The 17,100-nt window shown below is 39.1% G+C and overlaps 2 protein-coding genes across 2 annotated transcripts; both read right to left on the reverse strand.

Moving 5' to 3' along the window:
- Positions 1-5,050: 5,050 nt before the first annotated feature.
- On the reverse strand, positions 5,051-5,983 carry LOC101955793 (olfactory receptor 4X1). The gene has a single exon (XM_005330073.1). The coding sequence runs from the start codon at positions 5,981-5,983 to the stop codon at positions 5,051-5,053; it is 933 nt and encodes a 310-aa protein (XP_005330130.1).
- An 8,349-nt stretch (positions 5,984-14,332) lies between these two features.
- Positions 14,333-15,262, reverse strand: LOC101969305 (olfactory receptor 4X2). Its single transcript, XM_005329959.2, has one exon. The coding sequence runs from the start codon at positions 15,260-15,262 to the stop codon at positions 14,333-14,335; it is 930 nt and encodes a 309-aa protein (XP_005330016.2).
- Between the last annotated feature and the right edge of the window lie 1,838 nt (positions 15,263-17,100).

Consider the following 17,100-nt stretch of genomic DNA (forward strand, 5'->3'; position numbering starts at 1 on the left):
ATAAAAGTAATTCACTACATAAATAGAGTTAAGGACAAGAATCACATGATTATTACAATAAAGAAAATTTCTCTAGTTTATAAACACTAGAGAAACTAGGCATAGAAAGAACTTACTTCAACATTATAAATGCTATATATGGCAAACCCAAAGCCAACATCATACTGAATGGAAAAAAAAATGAAAGTCTTTCCTCTAAAAACAAAAACAAGACAAACATTCTACTCTCACCACTCCTACTCCACATAGTTCCTGAAACTCTCCCCAAAGCAATCAGACAAGAGAAAAAAATTAAAGGATTACCAATAGGAAAAGAAGAAGTCAAATTATCTCTTGCTGATAACATGATCCTATATTTGGAACACCCCCAAAAAAAATCCACCAGAAGACTTCCAGATTGATTTTAAAAAAAAACTTAGCAAAATAGGATACAATATCAACATTTTTCCTAAACTACAATAATGAATCTGATGAGAAAAAAAATTAGGGAAAGTATCACCTTTAAAATAATCTCAAAAAAATAAATAATTAAAAATAAACCTCACAGATGCAGTCATCCAATATACTTGACAAAGTAGCCAAAAACATACTTTGGAGAAAATATAGCCTTCTTACCAAATAATTTCAGGAAAACTGTATATCCCTAAGTAGAAGAATGAAACTTGACCCCTATTTCCACCCTGTATAAAAGTAAACTCAAAGTGGATCAAAGACCTAGGAATTAGACCAGAAACTATGCAACTGATACAAGAAAATATAGGCTCAATACTCCAACACATTGAGACAGGCACTGACTTCCCATAAAAGACTCCTAAAGTACAAGAAATAAAACAAGAATTGGGATAGCATAAATTAAAAAGCTTCTACCCAACAAAAGAAATTATTAAGAATATAAAGGAAGCCCACAGAATGGGAGATCTCTGCCACCTGTTCCTCAGACAGGGGATTAATATCCAGAATATATAAAGACTCCAAAAAACTTAACATTAAAAAATACAAATAACCCAATTAATAAACGGGTAAGAGAACAGACATTTCTCAAAAGAAGAAATACAAATAGCCAACAAATACAAGAAAAAAATGTTCAACATCTCTCACAATCAAGGAAATGCAAATCAAAACCACACTGAGACTGCATCTCACTCCAGTCAGAATGGCAATTACCAAGAATGAAAATAATAATAAATGCTGGTGATGATGTGGGGGGAAAATCTACATTCATACATTGTGGGTAAGACTGAAAATTAGTATAACCACTTTGGAAAACAGTATGAAGATGCCTTTTAAAACTAAGAATGGAACTACCATATGACCCACCTATCTCATTCTTTGTTATATATCCAAAAGAACTGAAATCAACATACTATAGTGATATGGCCACATAAATATTTATAGCAGCACAATTCACAATAGCCAAGTTATGGAACCAGTCTAGATGTTCATTAATAGGTGAATGAATAAAGAAAATGTGGTGGATATGCACAATGGGGTTTTATTCAGCCATAAAGAAGAATGAAATCATGGCATTTCTTGATAAATGGATGAAACTAGAGAAAATCAGGCCAAGTGAAATAAGCCAGACTCAGAAAGTCAAGAGTGGAATTTTTTCTCTCATAAATGGAAGCTAGAGCAATATAGGGGAAAGAAGGGGAGATCAAATATTATAAAGATATAGGGAAGATCAGTGGAGTAGAAGAAGATCAAGAAAGAGGTAAGAGGGACAGGAAGGAAATGGGAAATGAATTTAGCAAAATCATGTTATGTACATATATAAATATACCACTGGGAATTTTATCTTTATATAGAAAGCAACAATCAAAAATAAATAAATAAAAGGAGAATCAATAGGAGTAGAGGAGGGAGAATAGAGGGAAAGAGGAAGAAGTGATGAGAGAAGAGAGAATGGGGACTAAAAGATGTACATCAAATATATGTACGATTTTATCAAAATGAATCTACTATGATGTATAACTATAATGCTCTAATTGTTTTTAAAAAAATCTATTCAGACACAGTGGCACACACCTGTAATCCCAGCAGCTCAGAAGACTAAGGCAGGAGGATCACAAGTTCAAAGCCAGCCTCAGCAACTTAGTGGATCCCTGTCACAAAAATAAAAAAGGGCTTGGAATGTGGCTTAGTGGTAAAGGATCCCTGGGTTCAATTGCTGGTACAAAAAAGGAAGGAAGAAAGGAAGAAAGGAAGGAAGGAAGGAAGGAAGGAAGGAAGGAAGGAAGGAAGGAAGGAAGGGAGGGAGGAAGGGAGGGAGGGAGGGAGGGAGGGAGGAATCTAATAATAACTGATATTTACTGAGAACCTACTGAGTGCCAGGCACTAGGCTAAATACATTATCTCACAACAACCTTACAACAATGCTCCCAGGTGATGTATGTTACTACTGTCTCCATTTTACAACTGAGGGAACTGAGTTTCCAGGTCAAGTAATTTTCCCAGTGTTGTTCAGCTAGAGAGAGGAAGAACTATAATGCACTCGCACCATACAACGATTTTCAGGTGATGGCCAGTGTACCAGCTGCACAACTCAGTGCAGGCATTTGTTCTCACACCAGAATAAACTTGATCCTTTCTTGGAGTGTTACAAAAGAGCATATATAAATAATGTTCATGTTTTATACTTAAGATTTAAGTCTCAATAAAAATAAAATATGGCTAAAACTTTTTTCCATCTAAAAATGGTTAGGACACATACCTGCAGCCAAAGTCTTTTTTGGTGTATATACATGATTACACTGTTTTTGTTATAGCGTCCTTCAGTGGCAAAAACTGGCTATTTCTAGAGCTATCTTTCCTCTCCATCCTGTGGGTAAATGTAAACCATCTGTGCAAACCATTTTCAGAATTTCAGAGGAGAGTATGAGAAATAAAAATGCTACAAAACACATATATTTTTGTTGGGAAATTCTGGGAAAGAAAAGATGCTCAATATTCCCAGGCAGAACGTCTTAGGAGATGACATTTCCTTGCTCTTTTCTCTGGCATTGTTCTTCCTTGTTGTTCTCTAACATTCAGAAGCTGCTTTGTTTTGGCTCCTCTATGTAAACCCTTCCTGCCAACCTCAGCAAGTCTATGTATTTCTGCTATTCTGAGTCTTCTATGCACACTTTTCCAAGAGATTCAGGAATCAGAGCCAGTCTAAGTATTTCTAATACAGAGCAGAAGCTCTCTTTACTTTCATGTTATTAGCAAATGTCACTCTATTTGTTTTTTGCAGCCAGAATAACAAAATAATTGTAGTGAAAATAGTGCTGGGACACCATCCTTTGGGATTTCACTTCCTTTGTCCTTACTCTCTGTGAACTTGTTCTTGACAGTGAAACTTTAATAACCATTCACCACCCTCCAGTTGTTATTAATATACTCACAGTAGAACCTCCTGCCATTTTTCAAGTTTATTGATTGACCTGAAGCCCAGCTTTCTAATGCCAATCTCTCTCTCCCTTTTGATATCATTCTCTTTCTCTCAAGTCTTATTTTATCTTTACAATGTTGGGAAAGGCATTTGACAAGGATGTGAGTCGCTTAAGAACCAGTTGAATTTAATACAATTACTTATGACCATTTATTCACAAAGTTACTTTGAGCCTGAGACATCTATTATTTTATTTATTTGTTCATTTATTTGTTTAACATGTTTTTGTTATTTTATCATGTCTATGTCTGATTTGTCTGGATCTGACACTATGTATCTTCCAAGGCAAACACTTGAATGGACTCTGAGTTTGTAGCTAACAAAAGGATTTCTGCATTGTATTCTATTTCAACCATGGTATAAAGAGTTAGGAGTATTAATTCTGACTATCTGTAATTTTACCTATGAGTTTTAGAGCCTGCCTTTACAAAACAACTAAATCAATAATTAGCATTTCCCAGCATCATTGTATTAGTTTGAACTAACATATGCAATGAACTTAGCTTATTTTCTCAGTAACTATTAGTTCAATGAAATAAGATAATGTACAATTGATTCAGAAGGCAATGGGAGTCATTAAAGATTTTTGAGAAGGACACTGTTAAAATCAGAAGGCAATTAGTCTGAAAACGTGGGGAAAAAATAGATCTGCTGAAAGTGAAGGGCATTTGGTTTAGTGTTGGGGCATACATACAACTATTATGGTCTGATAGCTGTCGGAAATAAGACTATTTTGAAAGATGTTTTAAATGCTGTAGGACTGTAATAAGGGGCAACTACAGTTAAATAACCCATACCAGCAGCCCTCAAATGAAGACTGGGTGAAATGGCGCACTCGCAGATGGAGCCCAACTAGGCAGTATGATGGTATAGGAAGTGAGGCACCTGGGTGTTTTATTAAAAAGCATGTGAAGCCTAAGAAGTCAAGAGGTGGCCAGACTGAGAAGAAGGGCAGACAAAAGTGGGGAAAAAAAGTGAATTTTAGAGATCAAAATGTTAATAATACATCAGAAATAAAACATGCACCTAGAAAAAGGGCATCTTTGTCTAGTGCTTTCAAATGACGGTAAAAATCTCTTGTGTTTCCCTTTGATTCTTTAGAAACCCTAATCTAACTCTGGCACAAGCTCATGTGAATCTCCTAACAAATCCATGTCTTCTGAGGACTCCTCTAAGTCAGCTTGGCCTGCAACGGAACCCTCTCAGCAAATCCTCAGGGTGTCAGGCCAGCAGATTCCAGGCACAGGAGGGACCCCTCACTACTGTCACTTCAACACCACAGGCTCAGGCTCTGCAAATCTAGAAGACACAGACCCTGTGGGCTAAAACAGACCTCCTTCTCTCCCACCTCCCCCTTCACCCTCCCAGAATGACCTGGTTTTCTGGAAGAGTTTATTCTCTCCAGACCAGCGGAGCTGCCTCAAGGACCCTGAAGCACTAGAAGACTCCCCCATTTCATCTTAGAGATCACTTCCATCTTACTCAATCCCATACAGAGGAGGACACTGAAACCAATAAAGAAGGCGACTAACCCCAAGGCCACCCCATCAGGCGAGGTAGGGGCAGAGTGGGATCTTAGGAGCCCCAGTTTCCTACCCAGCTCCCCCAGTTTGGCCTCAGTCATCTGCTTCCCTCCCCGATTGCTCTCCTCCTCAGGAGCCTCCACGCGGCACTTTTCACCTCCGCATTCCTGAAGGAGTAAATGACCGGGTTTAGGAGGGGCGTGAGCACCGTGTAAAACACGGCCACAACCTTGTCCGCAGGGAGGGTGACGCAGGGCCGCATGTAGACAAAGGAGCAGGGTATGAAGAAGAGGGCCACCACCGCCAGGTGAGAGGCGCAGGTGGAGAGGGCCTTGCGCCGCCCTTGGGCGCTGCGGCTGCGCAGCGAGCGCAGGATGACGGCGTAGGAAGCCAGCAGCACCGCGAAGCTCAGCACCGAGATGGAGCCGCCGTTGAGGATGATGAGCAGGCTGATGAGGACCGTGTCCGAGCAAGCCAGCTTCAGCACCGGGTGCACGTCGCAGAAATAGTGGTCAATGACGTTGGGGCCGCAGAAAGGCAGCTGGAAAATCAGGAAGGTTTGCCCGAGAGAATGCAGCAAGCCCCCACCCCAGGCCGCCGCCACCAGGAGGCCACAGGCTCGCGGGTGCATGATGGCCCTGTAGTGCAAGGGCTTGCAGATGGCCACGTAGCGGTCGTAGGCCATCACCGTCAGAAGAAAGATCTCAGTGCCGCCGAAGAAATGGAGGAAGAAGATCTGCGTGATGCAGCCCTTGAGGGAAATGACTTTCCTCCTGGTCAAGGTGTCACAGATGAGCTTGGGGGCTGTGACAGAACAGTAGCAGATCTCCACCCAGGACAAATAGCTGAGGAAGAAATACATGGGCGAGGTGAGCCCTTTGCTGGCCACGATGGTCACCACGATGAGGCCATTGCCCAGCACGATGGCCGTGTACATGAGAAGGAACAAGGCAGAAATGACCTTCTGCACGTTCTGGTTCTGGGAAAATCCCAGGAAAAGGATTTCAGTCACGTTGCTTGTATCTGCCATGTTTTAAAGCACAGGAGCTGACCCCTGGAATCAGCAAAACTGTCCTCAGTCATTAGAAACATCCTTCTCGGACCTGGACATCTGTGTCTTTCTGCTCCCCTTTGAGTTCCCTTTCTGCCCTGAGTTTCCCCAGAGCATGGACTCCAGAAGACCAAATGGATAACACAGCAATTATCTGCAGTTTGACACTATTCTCAGAATCCGATTTGACTTGGTTGTGAAGCTACACTGAAGTGTTTCCTCGGATCCAAGCACAGGCTTTAGCTGATTTCATCCTCAAACAAAAATCAGAGGACATTTTATAGATAAAGAAACAGAAACAGAGAGATGCAGTCACTTGCCCAAGGTCACGTAGCTCATATTCAAACTAAGATCCATATTCTTCAAAATTTAGATGCTTGCACTAGGTCTCCTGCTATGAAGGATGACTCATAGGGCTAGGGATGTGGCTTAGAGGTAGAGCCCTTGCCTAGCAGTATGAGGCACTCAGCACTGCATAAAAATAAATAAATAAAGGTATAAAAATATTTTTTAAAAGAATGACTTACACTAGCAGTTTCAGATCAGTCTTATCTTATACCAGAACATGGTACCAATATTTTATCCCAAGTGATAGAATTTCTCAGCAGCAATTACTCTCCAGCCTGTGAAACCAACCAGGCTCCAGAGCTCATAAATGTTCAAACCAAATTATCAACTCTGAGTATAATTGATTATGAATTTATTCTGCCTTATGACCCTGTTCAGACCCCATGTGAGCACTAAGGTGCTCTTGCTGCAGGAGGCAGGTTTGACAACCCCCATTGCTGGTGCAAACTGATAGTATTCCAAGATTCTGATTTGGGCATCTTACTAGCCCTTAGAACAGTTGTCTGCTAAAACATGGGACTGCACATGCTAAGTGACTTTATGAGTTCCTTTATGCAACGTATCCAGAGTAATCAAGTGCATGGAGACAGAAAGTAGAGCAATGGAACCTTGCTTTCCAGGAGCTGGGGAGGGCAGAATGGGGAGTTGTTGTCGAACATTTAACTTTCACTTTGGGGCAGCTCAGGGCTTGTGGATGGATGGTGGCGATGATTGCACACAGTGTGTGCATGTGTATGAAATTATATATGTATAATACTATATATACATACAATATATAATACTATATATATATGCAGTGCAAACAATGTTATGTATACAATACTGTATGATTTTTATTTCTTTTTGTTTTGTTTTGTTTTGTTTCAGTGCTAGTAATGAAACTCGGGCCTCAAGCACACTAGGTAAGACTCTACCACTGAGCTACACACCCGGCCCATGAATGTACTTTAATAACAATGAACTTTACACTTATAAATGTTAAATGGTCAATTTTGTTATTTGCATTTGTCCACAACTTAAGTACTTAATTAATTAACAATTGAAACACTTCTGACATGTTACCACCTCACATCCTTCCCCCTCTCTATACCCACCTCCAAGGAGAGTAGCTGATGCTTGGAGACTTTGTCATATCCCCATACTTTTGGTTTCTTTCTTATGCCTGTTAGGGAGTCCATCTAGTCTCCTAGATGGCAGAATAATTGGGATTGAGAAATTCTGGGATTCAATGTACAAAATTCATTCCACACCGTGTTATAAGGCAAGACTGATATGATGCTCTTTTTACATAACTACTTTAAGATACTCTGCAGAAGTTATGAAAGGTGGCAGAAGCATTTACATTTTTTAAATACAGACCTTGATTCAAAAGAGCTATCTGACCTTGAACAAGTAATCAAACCTACTCAGCCTCCGTTTCCTAATCTGTAAAAAGGGATAGTATGGCCCTCTCATTATTGTCCCCTTTCCCTATACCCCACTGCCATGCTCCTCTATGCACCCAGCTGAAGTTCTGGCATTTCACACACAAGATGTGAAATAATTTTGCAGGAATCTTACACGAGAAGAACAGGTTTCATCTCATGGGGAAAAATGACTCTGAGTGAATATTATCTGTGAACTTTAGCTTCAAAACAAATCATCTCTGTTTATATAATTGCCTCTGATCTGGGGTAGCAATGAGACTTGTCCTCTGAGAGATTGTGAAAGGATCTCTTTAGTCTTCAGATTTAAAAAAAAAAATTATAGTTTGTTTTTATTCAAGACTGTTAAAGGCTAACAGAGCAAGATGTATGTACAAGGTAATTATCAAATTGTCTTAAAAAGTTAAAAATTAAATGGATTTGGAATGGAAGGAAACTAACAAATGCGGATTCTGTAGATAGAAATTTAGAACAGTTGAGAGATTGTTTCATAAAGGGATCATCAGACCAGTCATGATTTTTTGCCTGTGGAGTCTAAAATAACTTTTAATTCTGACTTTTTAATTGACAGACCAAAGCAAGAAATTCAGGGGAAAAAAAACAATGTGATTTTATGAGACAGCAAATTAATTCATAAGGTTTCCATGTTTTTCCAAGGATGGTGGTTAAGAAAACTTAAAATAGGGATGAACATAGAAGCATAAGATCTGCTGACCTCATTAAACAACTTCCATGAAAATTTTCCAAAACTTTCAAATGAATCTAGTCCCTACCTTGTGGTTTCCCATTTGACTTTTCCTATCATAGGTACTGTGTTCTATGAGGTTCTGAAAGATAAGACAGCCCCACTGGCTTTTTCCAGCATTCCCTTTCCCCCGCTTTTTCTCTAGATATCATGTCATAGAGAAACAGAGGGCCCTCTCTTTTCTAGTTTCATCTACTGAGAAAACATAGACCATTAATTTTGGAAAGAAGCTCATGGACTCCTAAATTACAGAAGAGGAATCTGGGGCCTGGAATTCAGCAGCTGCTTGTTAGAGACCTGGGAAGAAAATCAGTTTTCATGGCTCCTGCTCTACACTTGTTTCATTTCCCGTCTCATTTATCGACTTCTCTTCCTGGTGCTCATGCCAAACTGTGCCTAGAAGGGAGGGATACCATGACGAGACAAGAGAACCATGTATATAAAAAGGTAAAGCCAGGAGGAAGCATAAGATGATGATGATGATGATGATGATGATGATGATAGCAATAATAATAATAATAATAGTAAGAAAATAATAATGCAGTCCAGCTTCCATTGCTCACTTGCCCCAGGTATAATTTCTATCCAGGCAGCCTGTGCAAAGCTTAGAAATCCTGAAGAAGAGAGCATGTTTCTGGAGTCAACCAAACTGGGATGCCAAGGAAAAAACATCTTTGCAAGATTTTCCTTCAGAACTAGCGTGCTTACCTCTAGCACCTTGTCACCATTGTCTATATGGTTTACATGTATCAGTCAGGGCTCTCCAGTGAAAATGTAAGCTCTTGAAGGCTGTTGAAGTATCTCTTATATCCTATCCTTCAAAGCACTCGGCACAAATCTGGGAACACAGAGTAGATGTTAATGCATGTTTTATTGTGATGTCTCATTGTTCCATCTGCTACTCCAGCTATTTCAAAGCCAAAATAACTCTGAGGGTGTCCTATAAACAGTACATACATGAAAGTTCACAGAGGAAGGGTATGTAGTCTCAAAAATAAGATATTTTTTTTAAATAATTCTCAGCATGTCCCAGGAGAATTGGTGAAATAATCTTACCTTGAATATGGTTTGTTACCTTGATTCTTAATCTTATTTTCCAGATCTTTTGTAGTCAGAAAATTGATTCACTTGCACCAACTCACCCTAAGAAAACAGGATTTTATTTAACTCACAATGTCCAAAGAAAAAGTTATCAAAGAAATAGAGTATGCTAGTGTTTACTGGTCTAAAATTTGGAAATCTTGGTTCAAGATTGTTCCTCAGCAAATTTTGGGCTTCTGCATGGGCTAATCTCCATTCAGGCTCAACTGGAGCTAATACTTTTATTTCTCCCAGAGAAGGTGATGTAAGGATGTCTTAGGCAGGTCCCTTGAGTTTCTGAAAAGAATATTCCTGAAAATTTTGTTATTCAGAATTTGACTTAGAAAACTAGCTTTGCAAATTATTCTGTGCTGACCATGTTACCAGTAGCTCTGAGGAGAACGACTGTAAAATCCATTCTAAGCCAAGGTAACTTTCTTGTCCTGTCATTTAATCAGACAGGTTTCAACAACCAAAGTTCTGCCCATCAGACGACAGTAAGTCTAAGAAAGTCTGCCCTTGAAGGGAGGTATGTGAAGCAAGATTAACACCAACAGAAAGTGCCAAAAATGTGCATAAAAGACCTCACCTGAGGGTCTGCTCATCCTTGAAGGGGCCCAAGGTTGGACTCAGAATCTGCTTCATCCATAAAAGGCACTGATAAGTGCTGACCTCTCCCATCCCCCACTTCCATGTGCCAACTCCAGCACTTAATGACTTTTTCACGAGGAGAATTATAAGGAAATAGAACAGGGTCGGTCTACCCTAAAACCTCCATGAAGAAGAGCTGGAAATGTTTGTTGGGCTAAGAAGCCTAAAACATTTAAGGTGTATGGAAAGGGAAAGCTGAGATCAGAGAATTGAATTCCCTGAAGTTTTCTAGCATCCTGCATCTGGGGAGTTTCTGGGAAAAGCAAAAATTTCCCAGTTGCTACATTCAGAGGTAAAGGAACCTGTCTCTCTAATTAACCCAATTATAAAGATGAGACTTCTGCTTGCCCTCATGATTGGCCCCCTCCTGTTCTCAAGTAAGTGGCAGAGAAGAATCCAACATCAAATCACCCACAGGTCCCTACCATACACATCCTGAAGGGGCTCTTGGTCTTCTGCCCTTACACTTTATTGGACAGTAATGTCGGTGAGTTCCAGTAAGACTGTAACCAAGTGGATCAGGACCACTTCACACAGTTTCTTTGGACAGTCTGAACAAAAGAATTCCAGACAAGCAATGACCTTCTAGTCTAAAAGGAACACTGACATATATGTTGGTAGCTGGATAAACCAGCAGTCATCTAATTCCTATCCTAAGGGTTTTCCCATTGCTCACTGTAAAATTATAAGCATTTTGCCACAGATTCTCAGCTCATGCTTTTCTTGTGCAGGGGCTTCTAGAAGTCTAGAGTCTAGAAGTCTAGAAGGCTAGAACTCCTAGCCATCATTTCCCAAGCAAAAAAGATTATTACATCTTTTGACTATTCTAATCTGCTCTGCATAGCCATGCTGCTTCTCCAAAGTTGTATATCTCTGGTGAAATGAAGAAGGAAATATAGATGTACAGAAATATGAAGTATAGACATGGCATTTTGTTCCTATTCATACCCCACCAGAAACACTATGGAACTCAAATTCTGTCTTTAAAGCCCCGTCTGCACTATTTAATGACATCTATTAAATCTTTCTGTATATCACCTTCACAAGCCCCTAATTTATTAGTTTCAAAATAAACAGCATTGTCTTCTGTCACAGTCACATCCTTTCCCAACTTCTCAGTAACACACCTCTGAAAGAGAAGAAAAAAATGTTGCAAAACTCACACCAATGAAAACAAATGAGAAGAATTTTTTTAAGTTAATAAAGACTGGCTAAATGGCATGAAGAATCAGAACAGATAGCCCATGCAGGCATTTCTACCAGCCTAAAGAAAAAAAAGGAAAAGAGCTGTTTCATTCTGCCTCTTGTCTCACCACACACACACACACATACACACACACACACACACACACACACACACAATGGAATACTTAATAGAGACCTATTACTCTGCTAAATATGTTGCATGAAATTTTATGTAATCATCAAAGGAATCCATGAAATAATTACTAGTGCTGCCCCATTATGTAGATGAAGAAACTGAAGTATAAATTTATAATAAACTACTGAAGGTCACATACACCAAGTGACAAAGGTATAATTTAGAAGTCAGGATTCTGATTCCAGAGCCTATGTTCTAAACCTCAAATGACAGCTGACCAGTCCTTACTGATTTTTAAATAGACAGTGATTTTGCATACAGGATGAAATAAGTTTAATTTTTTTCTTCTTTTGCACTCTTCTTTTTCTTCTTTTGCCGATGGATATACAGTTTTCTCAACAGCATTTATTGAAGAGATATTCTTTTCCATTCTGTACTCTTAGCACCTGGTTAAAGTAAGTTCACCAAATATGCACAGATTTGTTTGTGGACCTCAATTCTATTCCATAAGTCTATATGTTGGTCTTTATTCCAATACCATGTTTTGGTTACTACACCTTTGTGATATGTTTTTAATTGAGAAAAAGCGAAACATCCAGCTTTGAAATATACACATGAATGCAGTTTCATTTCTGGAAATGTATCTCACAGATTAGCTGCACGTGTTTAAATCAAGTTTAATTGCTTATAAGACTATTTGAAAATAATCCAAATATTCATTAGTAGGCGACCTCTTAGGTAAATAATGATACACCCACTCAATGAGTATCAGGAAATTATAAGAAAGAAATGGGGAAGTTCTTGTGTTAAAATACAAAAATCTCCAATAGGCACAAAACAATAAAGCAAGTTTCATATCCATTCATAGTGTGTTATTATAAAAGGTGAAGATGAATGAGAAACTACATATTACATGTGCATTTGCTCTTAAAAAAAACTCTGAAAAATATAGGAAACTGAGAAAATAAAAGTAGAAAAAGGGAAGGAAGAAAGGGGAAATGAATAGAAAGCAACTTTTTACTTGTGTACCTTTTCATTTTGTTTATTTTTAAACTTCTGAGTATGTTACTTTTCCACTAATTAAATTAAAACTTTTAAGTAATTTTAAATAAAATATGAATTTAACTGATGGCATAAGATAAATGGAATAAATCAATACAAAAATCTAATCAATTTTACTTAATAAAAATGTAAAGTTTATAAACACTGAAATCTTGATAAGATTCAAAACCAATCAAACATGAGAATATCCATCTTCACAAAAGTATCAAGGAAATGCAAATCACACAATAAGATTTCTCTCTAGTTTGCAAAACATTTTAATATTTTACTGTAAAATGATTTGCCTTACAGGGAAAAAAATGAAAACTAGAAAAAAAGCTGTTTCCCCTTAATCTAAATTTCCCAAATATTACATTTTTTCCAGATTTTCATTATGGTTTATTCTTAAAAATTAAAAGATATACAAAGAGATGGATAGAATTTTTCTCATAAAGCGGAAAAAAGAAGTAGGTTGGAGAATACAAATTTTTAGTTCTATAAGATAAATCACTGTACCAATCAAAAGTATAGCATGGGAACTATATCTAACAATGTTATGTATATATTAAAATTTTGCTTAGAGTAGACTTTAGTTACACTTACCACAAGAAAAAGCTAACTTTGTAAGGTGATGGGTATGTTAATAGACTTTGCTATATGTGATACATTTTGCTATATATGTCTAACAGGATGTATTCAGCATGTACTCATCTTAAAATATGCAATAAAAATAACGAATAAAAAAATAAAAACATTTTTCTAAAATTTTTGAAAGTTGCCAACAAAATGCCCTTTTACAATTCTAGCTAAGCAATGAACAATTCAAAAAGCCAAGGACATTCTCTAATATAAGCAAGAAATTATTTTCAAAATCAGCAAACTAATATATGTGCAATTATTTTATCTCATCTATAGTTTTTCCGCTAATGCTCTTCATTTCCCACTAATGCATTTAATTGGCATCAGTCTTAATCTGCAACAATTCTTTTATCTTTCTTTGTCTTCACACATTTGAGGAGTGAAAGGCAATAATTGTTTCAGAATCTTTTTAAATTCAGGTTTCCTTAATGCTTTTTTCATGACTGCACTCAGGTTATGTGCTTTGGTAGGAATACCACAGTAATGATGCTGTGTGCCTCATAAGTACATTGTATCAGGAGGCACGTGGCATCAATTTGGGTTATTCCTGCTAACATTAACTCTGGGAAATGATGAGAAAGGACTATGACATTATATTTTTCCATTTTAATTAATTACTATCTTGTTTGGAGACACTTTGAGCTTAGTTACAACATGATTTCTTAATAAGCAAATAATTAATGGCAGAGTTGCCTTCTGTTAAAACTTTCATAAGATACGTGACTCAATCGAAGGCTGTACACCAAAAAGTCTTTAGGATCTATAATACAGTAAACTTACCATAGGAAGCAAGTCTACAAGAAAGTCAGAAGTATAGGCGAATATCTCTAACCAAGAATATTTACCACAGTGTCATGAAAGATAGTTTTAAAAAAATAGAAAAATTCTAAAATGGCCGGTTATATTTTTGGAACATCCATAAGGAAATATTTTATACACAATTAATATGAAAGTTTTAAAGAGGGGCAAAAGATAAAATACCACTAACACTTCCAGATAGCTTTCCTTGTACCTATTAAGCCCCATCAGTTGGGACTCACATCATTCCAAACGCAAGGACCAGTACCAAGTCTCAGTCTCTATTTCTCATCTAGTTTCATTGTCCTGATCCACAGCCTCTTCATGGCCTTCTTCACCTCAGCATTTCTCAGGGAGTAGATGACAGGGTTGAGGAGTGGGGTTATCACTGTGTAGAACACGGCTACCATCTTGTCTACAGGCAGAGTGGTAGATGGTCTCAGATAGATGAAGACACAAGGTGCAAAAAATAAGACAACCACGGTGATGTGGGACCCACAGGTGGAGAGGGCTTTGCGCCTCCCCTCAGAGCTCCGAGTCCTCAGATGAAGCAGGATGACCACATAGGACACCAAGAGGACCACAAAGCTGATCACAGACAGGGTCCCCCCATTAGCAACAATCAGCAGACCAATAAGGAAGGTGTCTGAGCAGGCCAGTTGGATCACGGGAAGCACATCACAGAAATAGTGGTCAATCACATTGGGGCCACAGAAGGGCAGTTGGAAGATGAGAAGGATCTGGGAAAAAGAATGCACAAAGCCACCCACCCATGCCATAACCACCAGGACCATACACACTTGCTGGTTCATGATGGTGGTGTAGTTGAGGGGCTTGCAGATGGCCACATAGCGGTCATATGCCATCACCGTGAGCACGAACATTTCTATGCCACCAAAGAAGTGCATGAAGAAAAGCTGTGTCATGCAGCCCCACCAAGATATGGTTTTCCTCTCAGCCAGCAGATCTGAGATGAGTTTGGGGGCTATAGTGGAGGAGTAGCAGATCTCCACGAAGGAGAGGTAGCTGAGGAAGAAGTACATGGGGGATCCCAGACTTCTGCTGGTCATGACAGTGAGCACAATGAGGGAATTCCCCAGGACAATGGCCATGTACAAAAGCAGAAAAATCACAAAGCAAACTCTCTGCACCTCCCAATTGGGAGACAGTCCCAGGAAAATGAATTCAGTCACGTTGTATGTATTAGCCATAAGATCACCTCCAACAGGCAGCTATTTGGGTCTCGTGACCTGAAATTTGTCCTGTAAAAAAAGGATGTAGAGTAATTGAGGGGTTTACAGATGGCCATGCCACCAAAAATGTTTATCAACTGGAAAGTAAAATCATTTTGTATACAGAGATTGGACTGGTGGAAACAGAGCAGAGAAGGGGTGACCTATTAAGAAGTCAGTAAATAACTTCATTAGACAATTTGGTGCAAAGGACAACGTGACTGTCCATGTAACATAACTTTCTATTGTCTTCAACTATTGTCTGCAACTTTACCAAATTGCTCTTCTCTGCTTGTTTCCCAAAATTGGTTTCCAAAACATTGTTCTCAACCTGTCCACATGCCCCCTTCAGAGGCTTCAGAAGAGATGTCCTTTGGTGCACCTCCCTGGACTCAGCACCCACAAAAGGACCACAAAACTTTGTCTGGATTCTAATTTTGTCCTCCCCTCCTATTTCTTATCCTCCATACTTGGTCACTGTGTCCTGTTTGCTTTCTAAGGATCCATTTAATCCATGAGCAATTCTCCTCTTTGAATACATTTTCGTTTCCGCCAATCATATGGGTCCCATGTCAACAAGTTTCCCACAGCCCTCCACCAATGCCCACTCATTCTGTGACTCATCCTTCTCTACATCACAGTCTTTCCACACCTTGTCATCCCCAAGATTACCCACTGATTGGCTTGAAGACTGTCCTGGTCCGTATTGGATTTTGGCTGAGCCAGCTGTGGTCAACATGGTCTCATACAGTAGCAATCCAGAGTCCCTGAACCTGGGAGCCAGACAACTTGCACTCATGCCACAGAGTTTCCTTTCTTCACAGATGGAGATTAAGATGGTTAAAGACCACCAGGAGGCAGAGGGAACTCACTGAAAGAACTTACAGAAACAAAAGGCAAGGTCCATACCTAAAGTCTTAGATCACTGGGCAAATCCAGGAAGACATTCATGGAAGAAAGCAGTGCTAACAGTCTGGACTCCTGGGTTCACATTCCAAGTTTTGCAGATAGTAACTATGTGATATATAGAAAGTTGTCTTATTTTTGTTGCTGTTGTTTGTTTGTTTCTTTATGGTACCTGCTAAGTAAGCACTATACCACTGACCTGTATCCTCAGTCTTTTATATTTTTTTTTATTTTGAGACAGGGTCTCCCTAAGTTGCTCAGGTTAACCTCAAACTTGTGATACTCCTGACTCAATACTCCTGAATAACAGATTACAGGCTTGAGCCACTAAGCCCAGCTACAGCTTTTTAAGTTCTCTGACACAGGAAGTTCAAATGAGCATGCAGTTCATACCTACCCCACACACAGAAGCCCTGAATTCCACCCCAGCAGCATACTAAGTTGTCATCCTCTGTACTGCCTAGATCTGTCTAAATACAAGAAACCCATGTCCAAAGACTACAGGCCCTCAGAACCATGTCCCTTTTCTAAGGTTATTTCAGAATCACAGGAGTTCACAATGGCTTACATTGTTTTAGGTGGCCAACTGCCCTACTGTAGTCTAAGCCTCCTGAGGAGAGATTGTATCTTCTCACCACTGCATCTCCAACGCTTACTCCAGTGACATCCATCTAATAGCACTCAGTGAGTGTCACTGGGGTGACAGTGGGTATACATATTTCCTGGCCTTCTTAGCACAGTTTTTGTTATATTATAGGTTTTTAACCAGAATTGTAAGAACAAAGGCCCCCAAGGATCAAGACTATTTCTGAATCCCAGAGCACAAAACTGGCGCTAACACCAGACCCACAAAAAAAAAGAACTTTGCAAACATTATGAGCCTCAGAGCCCCATTTCCTTTGCCTTAAAAG

Source organism: Ictidomys tridecemlineatus, chromosome 4 (assembly GCF_052094955.1).
Source record: "Ictidomys tridecemlineatus isolate mIctTri1 chromosome 4, mIctTri1.hap1, whole genome shotgun sequence".
Classification (NCBI taxonomy): domain Eukaryota; kingdom Metazoa; phylum Chordata; class Mammalia; order Rodentia; family Sciuridae; genus Ictidomys; species Ictidomys tridecemlineatus.